Genomic DNA, 17,994 nt, shown 5'->3' on the forward strand with positions numbered 1-17,994 from the left:
GCGCACACGTTACACATGCACACACGTCACAGACACACGTCATACACACATTATGTGCACACACGCCCCAGGCACACACATCACACGTGCACACATCATGTGCACACACATCACAGACACGTCACACACAAGTCATGTGTGCACATGTCACAGGCACACACATCACACACGCACACACACCACAGGCACACATATCACATGTACACATGTCACATGCACAGACAGCATAGGCACAAGTGTCACATGCACACACATCCCACACATCACACGTGCACACATCACGTGCACACACATTACAACATGCGCACACATCACAGGCACACATGTCACACACATGTCACACATGCACATGCCTCACACGTGCACATCCATCACCCACAGCTTCATAGATGCACACACATCACACGCATGTACGTCATGTGCAGACATCATAGGCACACATGTCATATGCATGCACATCACACGTCACACATGCACACACATCACGGGCACACACGTCACACGCGCACATGCCTCACATGTGCACACCCATCACACGCACACGTCAGCTGCATACAGGCACATGCATCACATCATACACAAGTGTGTCGTACACAGGCATGCATCACACGCATGCTCTGTGCACACACGCACACTGTGCAGTGGGCACACGGGGCCCCACCCCACCCCGCCCGGCGTCTCCGGGGCACGCGGGCCTGCAGGAGTCACCAGCTGTTTCCGCTTCATCAAAAGCTCGATCCCCCCCCATGCACACACACAAGCACCAGCCATGGACACACAACACACATCAGACACATGCATCCCACACGCGTCCCAGACACACACCGCCAGCACCTTCACCGCCATCGTCCCGCCCTCACCCCCAGGGTGCCGGGAACCGCCAGCGAGGCAGCCCAGAGGCGAGGCCTGACCCCCTCGCCGGCCCCCCGCGCCCCAGCCCAGGCAGCTCCTGTGTGACCCCCGCGGGGCCGCGCCCTCTCTGTGCGCCGCGTGGGGGCGGGGCGGGACTCACCAGGGCGAGCCGTAGAGGCGGAAGCCGCGCACGGTGACCTCGGAGTCCTGCAGGTACACGCAGTTGGTGAGGAGGCTCTGCACGTTCTCGTAGCTCTCGGGCTTGAGCTTGGACACGGACGGGAAGTAGTAGAAGTCCTGCTTGATGAGGTCGGCCATGAACTCCTGGTCGAAGGTCAGCTCGTGGTTGCCGGCGATCACCACCTTGTACTCGTAGGGCAGGGTGCCTGCGGGGGCAGGGCGGGCATGGGCGCCGGCCTCGGCCCCCCACCCCCTGACGCTCGGGCCGGGGCGACGCCCGTGGCCCAAGGGGCCAGCGCGGGAGGGCCAGGCAGAGCCCAGCCTGGGGTGCGAGGGAACCCCACCCCATCCTCAGCCCCCGGCGAGAGACTGCGGAGAGACCCCCAGAGCCCAAGAGAGCCAGCACTGCCCCCTGCCCGCCCGTCCCACCCTGCCGGCTCGAACCCACCTGACGGTCTCTCCACGGGCCAGGTGGGGCAGCCTGCTGGGAACTCAAGGACTCTGTCCCCGCCTGGGCCGGCCCAGGGGACACTGGGAGAGGGGCAGCCCACAAGGGCTCCCTCTCCTTCTCTCTCTCCCTCTCCCTCTCTCTCTCCCTTCCTCCCTCTCCCCCCTCCCCCACGTTCAGCCCTAGGCCAAAGATGCTGTTACAGGCATCCCAGGCACAGACCCACCTCTAACAGGACCAGATATGTGACCCCGTGGCCCTTGCCTCAGTTTCCCCTCCTGCGGAATGGGAACCGTAAGGCCCACCCACACCAGGCTGCTCTGGGATGACAGGAAATAACTCAAGGAAATCCCCAGAGACATTTGATGCTCAAAAAAAAAAAAATCAAACTAGGGGCCGGAATGGAGGACTGCAGGGAGGAAGGGCGTTCACCTCATACGCCACTGACCCGGGTTCGACCCCCCAGCACCCCATGTGGTTCCCTGAACCCTACCAGGAGCAGCCCCTGGGCACTGCTGGGTGTGGCTGCAGCCCAGGCTGCCCCTGAGTCCCACCAGCATGGGGGAAGTTGGGGGGTTGGTCGGTCTGAGGGTTTCTCAGTGGAAACGTGTCACTAACGTGAGAAACCCCAGGAGTCCCGAGGGAATGTCGCGATCTGAAAGCAAATTGGTCCGCTCGGAAACTCGGAACGGGGGTCCCTGTGGGGGCATGAGCTCATCCCAGGGACCACCTGGCCGCCGCCCCGGGGTCCGGGAGGGCACAGGGTGCCAAGGGGCCCTGGGGGGAGAGAACGCGCGCTCGGCCCGTGGAACTTGGGGTGGGGATGGCAGAGCCAGACGGCGGGTTCCATCCCCGTGAGCCCCTGCCCCTCCCCCGTCCCTCGGGGGAGGAAGTGGGGCGCCACTGACCCCCCAGACAGTGGGGCTCGGTTTGTCTTTTTATTTTGGGGGGGGCAAACCCTGGGCAGGGCTGGGGACACACCGGTCGGGGAGCACGGCTGGAGCCCTGGGTTCACACACGCTGGGCACGTGCTTTGCCACATCCCTGGGGGCCCGGGACGACGGGGCCCGGACACGGAGGTGCTGTCCGTCCGTCTGTCTGTGGTGCATGCGCTCGGACCCCAGAGCCAGAGCTGGGCGGGCCCTGGGGGTGCCCAGGGTTGGCGGGGGAGGGGCGGGGACAGAGGGGAGCCGGGGCTGCGGGCTGAGGGGCGCAGAGCGGACCACCGGGGGAGTCTTGGGGGCTCAGTCTCTGACGACCTCTGGGGTTTCAGCTCTGGGGGCGGCAGAGCCCCGGCCCACCCCACTTGGTTCTTCTCCCACCACAGCTGCTGGCTATCGATAAGGGGCTGAGATGGGGCAGCGGCAGGACAGGTGAGAGGGTGGGGTCAGGGGCGCAGAGCCGGCTGGGGAACTGGGCGAGGGGGTGCTCCGGGCTGGGGAGAGGGTGCTCCCGGCGTCTGGGTGAGGGGTGCTCCTGGCTGGGTGAGGGAGTGCTCCCGACTGGGCGAGGGGGTGCTCCCAACTGGGGGAGGGGGTGCTCTCAACTGGGCAAGGCAGTGCTCCCAGCTGGGTGAGGGGTGCTCCCAACTGGGTGAGGGAGAGCTCCCGACTAGGGGAGGGGGTGCTCCCAGCTGGGTGAGGGGGTGCTCCCGACTGGGCCGAGGATGTGCTCCTGACTGGGCGAGGGGGTACTCCCTGACTGGGCAAGGGGGTGCTCCCTGCCGGGTGAGGGAGTGCTCCCAGCTGGGCGAGGGGGTGCTCCCGGCTGGGCGAGGCGGTGCTCCCTTCCCGCGCCAGCGCGGCTGCTGGCCGTGTCCAAGAGGCAAATGCAGCCGCTCTTCTGTTCCGTCCTAATAGCCCAAATGTTTAACTCCCGGCAGTTGTTTTCCGGGAAATGTTTCTAAACAGGCGCAGCCCGTCCCGATCCGCCACAAGGCTGCCTGCGAGAGCCGCGCGCGCACACGGGCGGCAGCCGGCGAGGCGGCCGCAGCTCGGCCCTCAGCCTCTGCCCCCACCTGCTCCCTGCCCCGCCTCCAGGGCCAGCTCCACCCCAGCCCCCTAGAGGACCACCTCCTCCAGGACGCCTCCCTGAACTCCCCCTCGACACCCGACCCAAGCAGCAGGTCTGAAGTTGGCCTCTGACCCGCAGGGCTCCCCACCCTGTCCAGCTCCCACTACCTGGGGGACTTGTCTGTTTCCCCACAGACAGGGGCCATGGGACAGGGGCTCTGGGGGATCTACAGAACCCCAGAGGAAGAGGAAGAGGAGCCAGGTTCACTAGAGTCTTCTGAGCGGTAGCGGTGCGGAAGGTTCTGGAAGTTTCCAGAAGATTCTAGAAGGTTCCAGAAGTTTTCGGAAGGCGGGCCTGTGCTCAGGGCTCACGCACACAGTGTGGCCTCTCAGGACAGACACGGCGCCCAGGCCTGAGGCAGAGCCGCCCTCCTCCCGGGGCTCAGGGTGTCTCCTCTGTTCTGAAGGATCAAAGGGGCCGAGCCCAGGGCAGCGTCTCGGACCCCGACTCCATCTGCCTGTTGCTGAGACTCCAGGAAGCCGCAGGGAGAGGAGACTGTGACCCCCGGGACAGAGACGCGGACCCCGACATCCTGAGAGGGGCTGTGGTCTCAGCCCTCCCCACGTCTCCACAGACCAGGGAAGCAACAGCCCCCCCAGAGCCACATGTGCGCACATACACACGCACACACGTATACACACACACATACACATGCATATGCACACAAAGAGACATAAATCCACATATACACACAAGTAAACAAATACAGATGCACACACACATACACGTGCACACACTCACAAATACAAAAATACACACGCACACAAATACACACTGTCTGTAGCACTGTCGTCCCGTTGTTCATCGATTTGCTCGAGCGGGCCCAGTAACGTCTCTATCGTGAGACTTGTTGTTACTGTGTCTGGCATATCGAATACGTCACGGGGAGTTTGCCAGGCTGTGCCGTGTGGGCATGATACTCTCTGTAGCTTACCGGGTTCTCCGAGAGGGGCGGAGGAATCGAACCCGGGTCGGCCGCGTGCAAGGCAAACGCCCAACCCACTGTGCTATTGCTCCAGCCACAAATACACACACACACTCACCAACACACACACACATATACACAGGCACACACAAATGCACACACACATATACACTCACACACACTCACATATGCGCACATACGCATAAACATACACTTACACACATTGACCCATACACACATATATACACCCACTTCACTCACATATACACATGCACGCACATACATGAATGCAGTATCACACACACACACACACACACACACACACACACACACACAGTCATGACAGAAAAGCTTCGAGCTGAAACAAGAGTCCGCAGACAGGCTCGCAGAGAAGCCAGCAGGATCCAGGCGCGTTGAGGGCAGGAGATGAGGTGGGCGGGGGAAGCGGGGACCGGGAATCCCCACCCCAAGCTGCTCCTGGGCCGGCCGCCCCGCCGGGCCCCTCGGAAGCTGCTCACGCCGAGGACAGGGCCGGGCTCCCTCGGGCCACGGCCCTCGCACCCTTCCCAGAGAGGGGCCGGGCGAGCAGGGCCGGGGATGCTCCCACTGCAGGGCCCATAAGCCTTGGCATGGCCCAGGGCACCCCGCCCCCCCCCCCAGCAGCGAGGGCCGGGGCTGGGGTCAGGGCAGAGGGCGGAGAGCGCCGGGTGGGCGGGAGAGAAGCGGGCACGGGTGGGAGGCTGACCAGCAGGGACCCCCGAACCCCATCTGGTCCCTGGAGGCCCCCCAGGAGTCAGCCCCGACTGCAGCAGGCACGGCCCAAACTCGGGGGGGCGGGGGGAGAGAGAGGGAGAGAGAGAGAAGGAGGGAGAGGGAGTGGGGGGGTAGGCAGAGTATTTTGGAGTAAACTGAGGCTGAGGAGTGGAGAGGGGGTCCGAGCCAGGCCCAGTGGGGGCATCTCCACGGAACCGGCCCAGCCTTAGGGGAGTGACTCTCCCCTGGCTATGACTGGGGGTGGGGGGGGCCGGTTTGCTGGGGAGGGATGAGCCCAGAGGGGAGGATCCCGGCTCTTCTGAGCCAGGACAGGGGATGCAGCCGGGCCAGGTGTGTCCGTGGCATTTTGGCTCTGCCATGCTTGGTTTTGTTTTCCCACATTGCAATAGCACAGCGGTAGGGCGTCTGCCTTGCACGTGGCTGACCCGGCCGACCGGGGTTCGATTCCTCCACCCCTCTCGGAGAGCCCGGCAAGGTACCGAGAGTATCTCGCCCGCACGGCAGAGCCTGGCAAGCTCCCCGTGACGTATTCGAGATGCCAAACACAGTCACAACAAAGTCTCACGATGGAGACGTTACTGGGCCCGCTCGAGCAGATCGATGAACAACGGGAGGACAGTGCTACAGTGCCATTCAAAAAAAAAAAAAGGGGGCTGGAGCGATAGCACAGCGGGTAGGGTGTTTACCTTACACGCAGCCAACCCGGGTTCGATTCCCAGCATCCCATAGGGTCCCCCTAGCACCACCAGGAGTAATTCCTAAGTGCGTGAGCCAGGAATAACCTCTGTGCATCGCCGGGTGTGACCCAAAAAAGCAAAAAAAAAAAAAAAAAAGAGCTTGTGGGGAGGCCGGGGCACCGGGGGCCTGTCTAGACCGAGTGTTCATTGGGCAGAGCACAGGGCGCCAGCTGCATCCCGTGCCTGGGATCCTGAGGGGGGTCCCACCTGTGCTGGTGGCAGTCGTGGCCCTCCCAGGAGCCTTTGTAACCCGAGGCCCCGCGGCCTGCAGGAGATTTGGAGGGATGTGGAGATTTGCTGCCCTTCTTCACCCAACTCTGCCTCGAGACCGTCCTGGTGACCAGGGACACCAGCGGCCGGTTTTACCGGGTGGGACGGGGCCCCCCAAGGAAACACTGTAGCCACATGGCCCCTGCCGGCTGGCCCCAGTATACACTGTCCACCTCTCAGACCAGCCCGTCATGGGGGTCGGGGGTGAGTCCCCAAGCATCACCTTGGCAGAGCAACAGAAATAAGCCCTTGGGTGCTGATGGAGACTTAAAACGGAAAATAAGGGGGCCGGAGCCATAGCACAAGCAGGGAGGGCGTTTGCCTTGCATGCGGCTGACCCAGGTTCGATTCCCAGCATCTCATAGGGTCCCCTGAGCACCGCCAGGGATAATTCCTGAGTGCAGAGCCAGGAGGAACCCCTGTGCATGGCCAGGTGTGATCCAAAAAGCCAAAAAAAAAAAAAACCCCAACGGGAAATAAAAAAGATGTCTTGGTAAATTCAAACACTTTGCAGTGAAGCCCAGACACCGGGAGATGCAGGCGTGGGATTTTCTCCTCAGCCCTGCGTCTCTTTCATTCCTTCCCTCCTTTGTTCCGTCCAATCACCCTGGTTGGTCCCGGTTAGCGCCAGCCCCAGAGCCAGTCAGGAACCTACGAATGAGGTGCCCCGAGGTGCCCCAAGGCCACCACCGCTCGGGCGCGGCCAGACCCAGGTGGACAGGAACCTGCCCCCGAGGGTTCCAGAAGCTCAGAGTTCTACGGCTCTTTCTCTGAGCAGGAGAGTCGGACCCGGGCACCCTGGCAGGTGGGTGTGGGATGTCCCAGAGGAAGAGTCACAAGTCAGTGACCAAGGGGACAGGAAGGAGCCTAACCCGAGCCGCAGCTCTGCCTGATCCCCTGAGCACTGCTAGGAGGAGCAATCCCGAGCACTGCAGGCAGGAGAAGCCCCCAGCACAGCCAAGTGCAGCCTGAAAACCAAAGTAAGGAAAAAAAGAGCTGGGGCCGGAGCGATAGCACAGCGGGGAGGGCGTTTGCCTTGCACATGGCCAACCTGGGTTTGATCCCCAGCGTTCCATAGGGTCCCCCGAGCACTGCCAGGAGTGATTCCTGAGTGCAGAGCCGGGAGGAACCCCTGAGCATCACCGAGCGTGACCCAAAAAGAAAAAAAGAAAGAAAGAAAGAAAGAAAGAAAGAAAGAAAGGAAGAAAGAAAGAAAAGTCACCGGGAAACAGTGAGCCCCAGAGGGGAGGCGGGAGGTGGGGAAGGGGAGATTCCTCGCCAGGAAGCAATGATTTGGGGGTGCCCAGGGCAGGGGGCGTGGGCACAGCTGCCCTGAGTGGCCCGTCGTGGGGAAGGCTGGCAGGGAGTAGGGAGTGCTGGGGGGGGCGGGGGGGCTTCCGCTGGATCCACGAACTAGAACCTGAGCTCGGCCCGACAAACGCGGAGTCTGCAAAGTGCCTATTCCCGGCCCCTGGGACGTCGCCGCCAGCTCCGTCAGGTTCGGGGCTGTCACAGCCGCCAGAATTAGCTCCCGCGCCTCCCGCCAGCTCGCAAACCCTCCGCACCAGCAGCACGGTGCAGCAGGAAGGTGTGAAATCCCCCCTCCTCGGAGAAATCAAAGAAACAAACCTCAAACCCCCCCCCAACCCGCTCTCCTTCCCGACAAACGCCAAGGAACGAGATGGGAAACTTTCCGGCCTCCCGACAACGGAAATCTTAATTCTTTCCTTTTGTCTTGTTTGGGGGCCACACCCGACCGTGCCCGGGGGCGTCCTCCGGGCTCTGTTCTCAGGGGTCACGCCTGGCAGGACTCGGGGACCAGCCTGGGGCAGCTGCACTAACCCTCTGGCCCGCAGAAATTTGAATTCATCAAGAAGAAATAACGTCCGTAAGTTCTTCCTGCGGGCGTAAAAAGTCACAAAAGATGTAAGGGTACAGAAATGGACAAAACTCGGGGCTGGAGCGATAGCACAGCCGGGAGGGCGTTTGCCTTGCACGTGGCCGACCCGGGTTCGATTCCCAGCATCCCATAGGGCCCCCTGAGCACCGCCAGGAGTAATTCCTGAGTGCAGAGCCAGAAGTAACCCCCGAGCATTGCCGGGTGTGACCCAAAAAGCAAAAGAAAAAAAAATGGACAAAACTGAAAAAGATACAAATTTCAAAAAAAAAGTAAAAGTAATCTGCTCTCCTTTCTGACAAACACCAGAGAACAAGAAGTGATTTGCTTGGTTTTTTTTGTTTGTTTTGCTTTTTTGGGTCACACCAGGGGTGGCCGGTCAGCTGCGTTCTCTGGGCAGCAGCCCGTGCCCGGCGTGTGTCCACTCACGGCCCTGCACTGGGCAGACACTCAGCCCTTCCTTCACGGAAGCTTAGCAGGCGGCAGATCAGGACCGAAGCCATAGCACAGCGGGGAGGGTGATTGCCTTGAACGCGGCCGACCCGGGTTCGATCCCCAGTATCCCATAGGGTCCCCCAAGCACTGCCAGGAGTCATTCCTGAGTGCAGAGCCAGGAGGAACCCCTGAGCATCGCTGGGTGTTAAAAAGCAAAAAAATAAAAAAAAAACAAAAACAAAAACAAAAAAACTTGGAAAGAGCAGAGCTCAGGGGTGAGAGCGGTGGCCCCTTTATTTGCTGTGTGACCTTGAACAGGAAGTTCCTCACCTCCCAAATGCCCCAAAGGGGGGGAAAGATCCAGCTACACTGGCCCAGGTTCATGGCCACCACCCGGCCTCCAGCTATTTAGATTCAAATGTATTGCAGTGACAGAGGTTACTCAGGACAGGGAGAACAGAACTCCCAGTGACCCAGCCGGACCACTTCTTGACATCTGTCCCCAAATGCAAAATCAAAATTAAAAAAATAAATTTAAAAAAATTTTACATAAATGTTTGAAATGAAATTTTTAATCATAAATTCAAAAGGAGAAATGCAACCTGTGTTGACTGCGGCCCACGGTACGATAGCCAAGATACGGAAACCACCCAAATGCCCAACCTCAGATGAATGGGTCAGAGCCGGGGTGAGGGGCTGGAGCGACTGCACCGTGGGGAAGGTGTTTGCCTTGCACGCGACCAACCCAGTTCCATTCCCAGGACCCCAGAAGGTCCCCCAAAGCCCTGAGTGCAGAGCCAGGAGTAAGCCCTGAGACTGCCAAGGTTTGACCCCCAAGTGAAACAAAACCAAACAGAGTTGCCATATGTATACACAGTGGAATACTATGCAGCTGTGATAAAGGATGAATTCTATGCAGCTGTAATAAAGGATCTTGCTATATCGCTGGATCCAGAGATTCACGCGCTGAGAGAAACGAGTCAGAGGGAAGGGACAGACACAGGCGGGACTCTCGTTCGGGGGATTCTAAGGCACAGAGGAAAGGAGAAACAGACAGGAAACGGGACAGCACCGGAGGGCTGGACACACAAACTGCATCTTCCGGGGCTCCGAGCAGGAGTGGCTGTGGACCCGGGGGAAGGGAAGCGGGTCCTGGGGGGCAGGTGCCTGCGTGAGACCCTCATCAACAGCCCCCGCAGCTCTGCAATCAAGATCAAACAAAATTCACAGAAAGCGGGAGCAGGGGAGGTTTGTACACCCGTCCCCTGAGGGCCCCTCTCTGAGCAGGAGACCGGGGGAGGCGGGGGCGGGGGGGCTGCAGCCTGCTCAGAGATGGGGGCACGTCAGCGCGGGCCAGGAGCGCTGGCCGTGTTGGCTACTCCTGTTTTGGAATGAAGTCCAGCGTGGAAGTGACATTTAGAAAAACGCGCATGGGCGGGCCTGAGCCAAGCGGCTCTGAGTCTGCAGGGGGGGAGGGGGAAGAAGGGAGGGGGAGGGAGGGAGGGGGAGAGAGAAGGAGGGGGGGGGGAACGGCGCACAGTGGGAGGGCATTTGCCTCACTCGGAGCTGACCAGGACTCCATCCCCAGCACCCCACGAGGTGCCTCAAGGCCCCCCAGGAGCACAAAGCCGGGAGTAAGCCAAGGAAGGAAGGAAGGAGGAGGAGGAGGAGGAGGAGGAGGAGGAGGCAGGTGGGGAGGCTTCACCAGGGAGGGCCGATGGAGCGTGGGTGGAGAGCACTGAGATGCGAGTCCCCCCAAGACAGCAAAGAGGGCAGCGCAGGGCCGGGCCAGGGCAGAACAAGACACAGAAGAACCGCGAGACCCGCACAGGAAACCAGAGCCGAGCGGGGCAGAGTCCAGAGGGGCCCGTAGGGGCCGGAGAAAGGCCCAGGACACGCTCAAACAGGCCCGTGACACGCTCACACGTGCCTGTTACACTCACACACCTCGTTACACGCTCACATTTGTCACACGCGCCCCATTACATGCTCACAAGTCCTGTTACACGCTCACACACACCCCATCACACTCACACATTACACACACGCTCATGTACACACTCACATACACTCACACACACCGACAACCCACCCCCCACACTCATGACACACACACCCACGACACTCACACACACACGTGTCCATCATTCACACACACGCGCCTGTCCACCCTCAGCTCTTGGTCCCACATCCGGCCTGTGTGTCAGCGTGAGTCTGGGGTCACTCCGCGTGCCAGCCTGGCAGGGGAGTCTGTGTCCCCGAGGCCCTCCAGGGCTGCCCGGGAGCACTGTTCATGGAGCCAGCATGTCCACACACACACACACAGAGCTCGGCCCAGGTTCCATGCGCACCTGTGGCCAGCCCTGCGGGCGAGGCCAGTGGACACGGGACCAGGCTGGACACCCTCCCGTCTCTCCCCTCCCCGCTGGCCAGCCCCTGCGGGACACCGGGCTGGCCGGCTCGGGGCCAGAGGGGTCTCGCCACACCCCCGTCACTCCCACCCACAAGGCCCGCGCCTCGCACCTCCACCCCCACCCCAGCCCTCTGCCCGGCCCCCGGCCCGTCCTGCCCCCATTCCTCGGGGAGGGCAGGGGCGGGCAGGCGCTGTCCCTCAGCACCCGAGGCCATGGGACTGTCCAGCCCTGCGGTCCCCTCCCGAGCCCCGGGCCCCGCACGCGGCCGCCTCTCCGGCTGCGCAGACTTTAATGAAGGGTTTGCTTGCAGCCCCGACTCTGTTGAACCAAATCCCGGGACCCGGGCATCGTCTCGGGCGTCACGCGGAGGCGCCCGCACGAAGTTAATTATCACTCTGCCTCCCGCGTCGCGCGCGGCCCCTTTCCCCGCTCCGAGGCGGAGGCGCTCCCTCCCCGCCACCCTCAGCACCTTCCACCCGGGCCCCCGCCGTGAGGGCACCCATGGGAGCTCAGCAGGGGGTAAGCAGCAGGCTTCCGACAGGGGGCGCTCTCGGGACGCCCTCGCCCACCCTCGCCCTCGGGGTCCCCATCCCGCGCACCCACACCGAGCCCGCCCGGCCCGCCAGGGAGACCCCCGCGCACCCCCAGACCCCTCGGATGTGGGGGGGCACACGGCCGCATCACCGTGCCCCTGTGGAGTGGTCAGTGCAGGGCCCAGAGCCCACCATGGGGGACACGGCGGCCAGGGCAGCCCCGCTCCTCGGGCCAGGCAGGACATGCTGCTTGCAGTGGACGGAGAATCAGGAGGGGGACAGCAGTGCTCGCCGTTGCTGCCCCGAGGCCACCAGCCACCCACACGGAGGCTCCCAGTCCCCGAGCCCCTGGACGGCTGGTGGGGGACAGGTCCAGCTCTGTCCAGCCAAAGAACCTAGACTCCCCGGGCCGGGCCCCGACGTGGATGGGGAGGGGGCAGTGGGGGCGGTTCCCGGTCCGGGAAGGCCCCCGGGGCTGTGGCTGGAGGAACCGGATGGGCAGCGGCCCCCGAGCCCCCAGTCCCTGCGTGCCCGAAGCCCCCGCACGCCCGACCCCCCCCGTGTCCCCCACGCCCCCCGCGCCCGAGCCCCCGCGGCCCCGCCCCGCACCTACCCAGCCACTCGTTGAACTTCTTGACTTCGCTGGGCAGCCCCAGCTCGGTGAAGTCGCCCGCGTGGATGAGCACGTCCCCGTAGGGCATCTGGATGGGGTCCGTCCTGGAGTGCGTGTCCGACACGCACACGAAGCGCGTGTAGCCCGGCGGCTTGGGGGCGTCGTGGGGCACCGGGTCCACCCTGCGGGGAGGACACGGGGGTCCAGGCGCCGCCTCGCCCAGCCAGGCGCCCCCACGCCACCCACCCCAGGGCGCCCTCCACGGGAGAGAACGGGGCCCCGGGGAGGAGCACGGGGAGCACCCCCAGGAGAAACGCTGAGCAGCACTGGGGAAGCCAAACACACACACACACACTCATACACTCATACACACACTCACACACATTCGCACACACACATACTCACATACACACACTCACACACACATTCACACACACATACTTACACTCACACACTTTCACCCAAACACACAAACATACTCATACACACACTCACACACAACTTACACTTACACACATTCACACACATTCACACTCACACACTACACTCACACTTTCACAGAGTCACGCACTGACACACACATACACACACTCACACACAACTTACACTTATACGCGTTCACACATACACACACACCACACTCAGTCTCACACAATCACACACACACTCACACTCTCACAGGAGCAGAAACGGAAGCGCCTCTGCCCGCCGCCACAGGCGAGCGTCCGGCTCTGAGGGTCCCCGCGGGCAGCGCGGCCCCCACCCTGAGCTGAGGCGCCTGTCACAGGCCGGGCGACAGCAGCTCCCGCGGCCTCGTCCTAAGCCCTCAGACGACGCGCCCCGGGGAACCGCATTAGCCCCTGGCGAGAGACACTCCTGAGTCAGGGTCCCCACAGGCGGAGGCGAGCACAAGGGGCCAAGCACTGAGGTGGGCCCGGAGGGTGGGGTTAAACACCCTCCCCCCGAGGGCGGCTGCCCTTCTGCCCGGGCGCGACCACTCACTGCCCCAAGCCCAGCCAGCCGCCTGGTGACCCCGGCTATCCCAGAGAGGGTGGAGGCCAGACCTGGTCCCAGACCGAGGGTGGAGGCCAGACCCAGTCCCAGACCGAGGGTGGACGCCCTTCACAGGACAGTGGCCTGGAAAGGCTCTAGGGCCCGGGGCCAGAGCAGACCCTCTCCGGGCCCGAGCCAGTCCGGCAGCTGGACTCCACAATCTCTCCCAGTGCTCCTGCCTTCCGGTGGCCCTGGGTGGCCCCTACCCCATGACCCGTGAACCCCCCTGAGCCTCCTGCCTGAGCCCAACACTGTTCACGGAGCTAGGCCAGAGTACCGGCCCAGAACCAGGGCCCGAGAGAGACCCCCAAGTTCATGCCTCCGTTCATTCACATCATTCGTTCATTCATTCATTCATTCCACCATCCATCCAATCATTCACTCCTCCCTCCACACGCACTCAGATGTGACGCTGCCCCCCCAGAGCCGCTCAGCCCCCTACGGCCTCTCCTCCTGAGGGTCCCTCAGCAGAAGAGCCAGCTCAGAGCCGCGTGAGCCCCGCGCGAGCACTTTGAAGGAGTCCACACTCTCATGAACTCTGTTCCACCTTCCTGCAGCCTGAGGTGCGGGGGGGGGGGGGTGGTTATCCCCCTGCACCCTCCACAGGCCGCTCCCCCGGGACAAAGGGCCATGCCAAGACCCTGCCCAGTCTCTGCACTCCGGGACCCCCAGGGACAAGGAGCAGTGCCCACCCACCACCCCCGGGCTGGCTGGGGAAGCCCCCTCTGTGTCAGGGCCCCTGAGAAAAGTCCCCGTTTCCCCGGACCCCACCTTGCCTGGGATCCCAGGCCGGGCTGGGGGCTGCATCAGTGCTGGGAGGGGGGTCCCACTCGGCAGGGTCTGCGTCCCCATCACAGCCCCGACCTGCCTGGGCCCGCACGGGGACCGTCCCCAGGGCCAAGAGGAGGGTCTGTCACCCCCAGAGTCCCAGGCAGGGGAATGAGGGCGGGCGGGGGCCGGCATCTCCTCAGTGCCCACAGCAGCGCCTGGGTGGGTGGGGGGTGGGGGAAAGAGGCACCAGGAGTCACCCAGCCCCAAAACAGGGCAGGGACAGGCCCTCGGGCCCTGGTCATCCATGGCAGCCCTGAGCATGGGGAACAGGACCCCCTATGCCTGGGAAAGGGGCCGGGGGGGTAGCCCAGGACCAGGGTCTTGGCCCTGTCGGGGTCTGCGTTTGGGTCTGGGTCACACCCCGTGAGAGAAGACGCCTCCAGCCCGGGACTCTCCGGCCCCGACTGTCTTTCCTGAAGCGAGCCCAAGACCCAGATAATGTTTTTTTTTAATGTGGACTCTCCCCAACAGTGCTCCAAATGGCCATATGGGTCTGGAGAACAAACCCTGGTACCAAAGCCAGGTTTGCGGGGCCAGCGCGATAGGGCAGTGAGGAGGGCGTGTGCCTGGCAAGTGGCCAACCCGGGTTCGATTCCCAGCATCCCATAGGGTCCCCCAAGCACCGCCAGGAGTGATTCCTGAGGGCAGAGCCGGGAGGAACCTCTGAGCATCGCCAGGTGGGACCCAAAAAGAAAGTTAAAAAAAAAAAGCCAGATTTGTGTTCCAACCCCGCACGCTGCCTCCCAGCAGAGAGGGGGGGTGACAGGCAGACCCTCCTTCCCAAGGAACGAGGCTGGGCCAGAGAGCAAGTAGAGCGGGCGGCCTGCAGCAAGCCGGCCGGCCAGGAGGGACCCGCCAGGAGCAAGCCCTGAGCACGGAGCTGGGAGTCAGCCCCGAGCACAGAGCCAGGAGTCAGTTCTGAACACAGAGCCGGGAGTCAGCCCCGAGCACAGAACCGGGAGTCAGCCCTAAGCACAGAGCTGGGAGTCAGCCCTGAGCACAGAGCCAGGAGTCAGTTCTGAGCACAGAGCCAGGAGTGAGCCCTGAGCACAGAGCCAGGAGTCAGCCCTGAGCACAGAGCCAGGAGTCAGCCCTGACCACAGTGCCGGGAGTAATTCCTGAGCACAGAGCCAGGAGTCAGCCCTGAGCACTGAGCCAGGAGTGATCCCTGAGCACCACCAAGTGCGGCCCCAAATTTAAAATCATCCCATGAGTCCAACGCTGGGGGCCGGGGTGGGCCCTCCTGCAGGGCCGGGCGAGTCAGCAAGCAGCGACCCGGAGGCCTAAACCGGGCCCCCGCCCCGCCCCACCCCGCGCCCTGCCCACCCACCCCGCGGCCCACCCCCCGGGCGCCCCCCACCCCGCGGCCGCGCGCGCCTGTGTCCACTCACATCTGCACGTGGGGCGGCTGGAAGCGGCCCTGGTTGATGTTGTAGAAGGTGAAGGCCTGCGTGGGGTTGGCGCTGTACTCGTCCACCTCGACCAGCAGCCGGCCGGGCTGGTGGCGCCGGGCGCCCAGGACGTGGGCCTGCGAGAAGGCCATGCCCAGGCCGCAGGGCAGCGGGGCCAGCGTCTCCGCCTTGAGCTCGCCGGGCGCCCACCTAGCGCGCCACATGAGCTTCCGGGGGCCGCCCGGGCATCTCCCGCCGCCCGGCCCGCGCCAGCTCGGGAAACAGCCTGGGGAACGGAGCAGAACGCGCGACAGTTAATCTGCTTGGGATTTGCTTTATTTAATGTCAGATGAAGATCTGGGAAGGGGAGCGGAGGGGGGGCCACAAACACGGCGCGGCTCAGAAACTCATTACGGATCTTTCCAACTCAGCAGTTTGATGAATATACTCGGGGAAGAAGCGCAGGGCCGGGAGGGGCTCGGCCGAGCCCCCCGGGGCGGGGCGCTGCAGGCGGGTCCGGCTTGAGACGGGGACCCCTGCTCCTCCGGCCCCGGGGACATCCTCGGGCCTTCGGGCACCAGGACCCGGCCCTCGGGACGGGGGAAAGGAAGTTTTCCTTTGCGGGAGTGTCGCCCACCGCCCCCGAACACGCCCGTCCCCCGTCCCCCCCTCCCCGCGGCCACACACCCGCCGGCAGGCCCCGACAGGTGCCAGCGGCGGCGGCCACATTCCTGCCCGCAGAAGCCCCCGCGCCGCCTCCCGGGCCCTGGGGAAGGGGGTTTCCGAGCTGCTCAGAGCCCGCCCGGGTGGCCAGGGAGGGGCCCGGAGACAACGGGCTCTCGACAGACCCTCCCGCGGGCCTGGGGGTCTCAGACGAGGGGGGCCGGGCAGATGCCCCATGCAGAGTGTGGCGGCCGGTGGCTGTGGGCTAGTGGGTCTCTCTCTGCTGGCCAGAGCGGCCGGCCACCTGGGCAGCCCCGGCCGGACCCCACACAGGCTCGCTGGGCACCGACACTGCCTCCTTGCAAGTCAGTCAGCTCTCTGCCGCCTCCTCCTCCTCCTCTTCATCCTTTTCTTCCTCCTCCTCCTCTTCCTCCTCCACTTCCTCCTCCTCCTCTTCTTCCTCCTCCTCCTCCTCCTCCTCTTCCTCCTCCTCCTCTTCCTCCTCCTCCTCCTCCTCCTCCTCCTCCTCTTCCTCCTCCATTTCCTCCTCCTCCTCCTCCTCCTCCTCCTCCTCCTCCTCTTCCTCCTCCTCCTCGTCATCCTTTTCTTCCTCCTTCTCTTCCTCCTCCTCCACTTCCTCCTCCTCCTCCTTGTCATCCTTTTCTTCCTCCTTCTCTTCCTCCTCCTCCTCCTCCTCCTCCTCCTCCTCCTCCTCGCTCCCTCCCGTGTGATTATTCCTTAAACTGCGGTGGATGGGAAATGCCTGGAAGATTCGTTTTGTCCTGTTTCCACCTCTGATCATTCAGCCCCCTCCAGCCATTCCGTTTGCTCCTCGTTTAACCAGGGAGAAAACGGCCTAATTCAGCCCCTTCCCGGACAGTCACACCCCAGCCGCATCAAACGCAGAAAAATCCCCTTTGCTCTGCACCCGGAACAAGGATCGACCGAGTCGGAAAACAAATTAGATTAGGAAAACGGCACAAAAAAAAAAAAAAAATCAGAGACGGGAGAACATTTTAATTACGTGCAAAGGAGAAATGGATTATTAATTTGTTTAAAATCTTAATGATCAAGCCTCGACGAGGTGCCATAAATAGCGAAACCCCCTTCCCCGCCCCTCGCTGCCCTGGGGCCCTGGGCCCACCGACTCTGGCCTCTGAGCAGTTTCTGCAAGGGTGACGTGAGGTGCCCTGACCCACGTGTACCAACTTGCTGTGTGGCCTGAGGTCGCCGTCCTGACCTCTCTGACCCCAACTTCCTCCTGTGGGAGCCGGGCTTGCCCACAGCGCAAGGGCTGGGACCAATGGTGCTCCCGGCCGCCAAGGCCCCGTCCTGCTCTGCGGGGCCCAGAGACGCTGCCCCCTGACGCTCCGTCCCCCTGCCCAGCAGCCTGAGGCCAGGGCTGTCTCCCGGGACCCCGTTCACCCAGGGCTGCCTGCTCGGCTCCCGAGACCCCCGATAGGTTTGCTCAGACACAGACGAGGGTGGGGGGGGGACGGACAAGCCACGGCTCTGACGCCGCAGGGCCCACGTGCAGACGGGCGCACACGGGCCACGGGGGACGGGCTCAGAGTCCAGGACTCACGTGGGCACTGGAAAGGGGGGCAGGGGGGAAACAGACGAGGGAGGGAGGGAGGGACGGCTGGATGGACGATGGACGATGGAATGATGGACAGACGATGGACGGATGCAAAGATGGACGGTGGGGGAGGGGAGGGGCAGGGGAGGGGGAGGGGAGGGAGGGCCGTGGACAGGCAGACGGTGGGGGATGGGCGGGGCATTGGGAAGGGAAGGAGAGGGGAGAGAGACCCGGAAGGAAGGACAGACGGACAGAGGGTGAAGAGACGGAGGGACGGGCGGGGGTGGACAGCCGGTGGGTGGAGGGGCAGGTTGGGGGGACAGAGG

At 63.1% G+C, this 17,994-nt stretch overlaps 1 protein-coding gene across 2 annotated transcripts in view; it reads right to left on the minus strand.

Moving 5' to 3' along the window:
* The window catches only part of MPPED1 (metallophosphoesterase domain containing 1), a 225,515-nt gene extending 209,834 nt beyond the window's left edge, over positions 1 to 15,681 (minus strand). For both annotated transcript variants that reach the window (XM_056107025.1, XM_056107023.1), the window contains exons 1-3: positions 15,427 to 15,681; positions 12,152 to 12,333; positions 1,013 to 1,238 (exon numbers count right to left, since the gene is read on the minus strand). In XM_056107025.1, coding sequence (XP_055963000.1) covers positions 1,013 to 1,238; positions 12,152 to 12,333; positions 15,427 to 15,650 — 632 coding nt within the window. In that variant the 5' untranslated portion in view covers positions 15,651 to 15,681. The remainder of the gene's footprint in view (positions 1 to 1,012; positions 1,239 to 12,151; positions 12,334 to 15,426) is intronic.
* Positions 15,682 to 17,994: the final 2,313 nt, after the last annotated feature.

The sequence above is a fragment of the Sorex fumeus genome, unplaced genomic scaffold (genome assembly GCF_029834395.1).
Source record: "Sorex fumeus unplaced genomic scaffold, SorFum_2.1 ptg000153l, whole genome shotgun sequence".
Lineage (NCBI taxonomy): Eukaryota > Metazoa > Chordata > Mammalia > Eulipotyphla > Soricidae > Sorex > Sorex fumeus.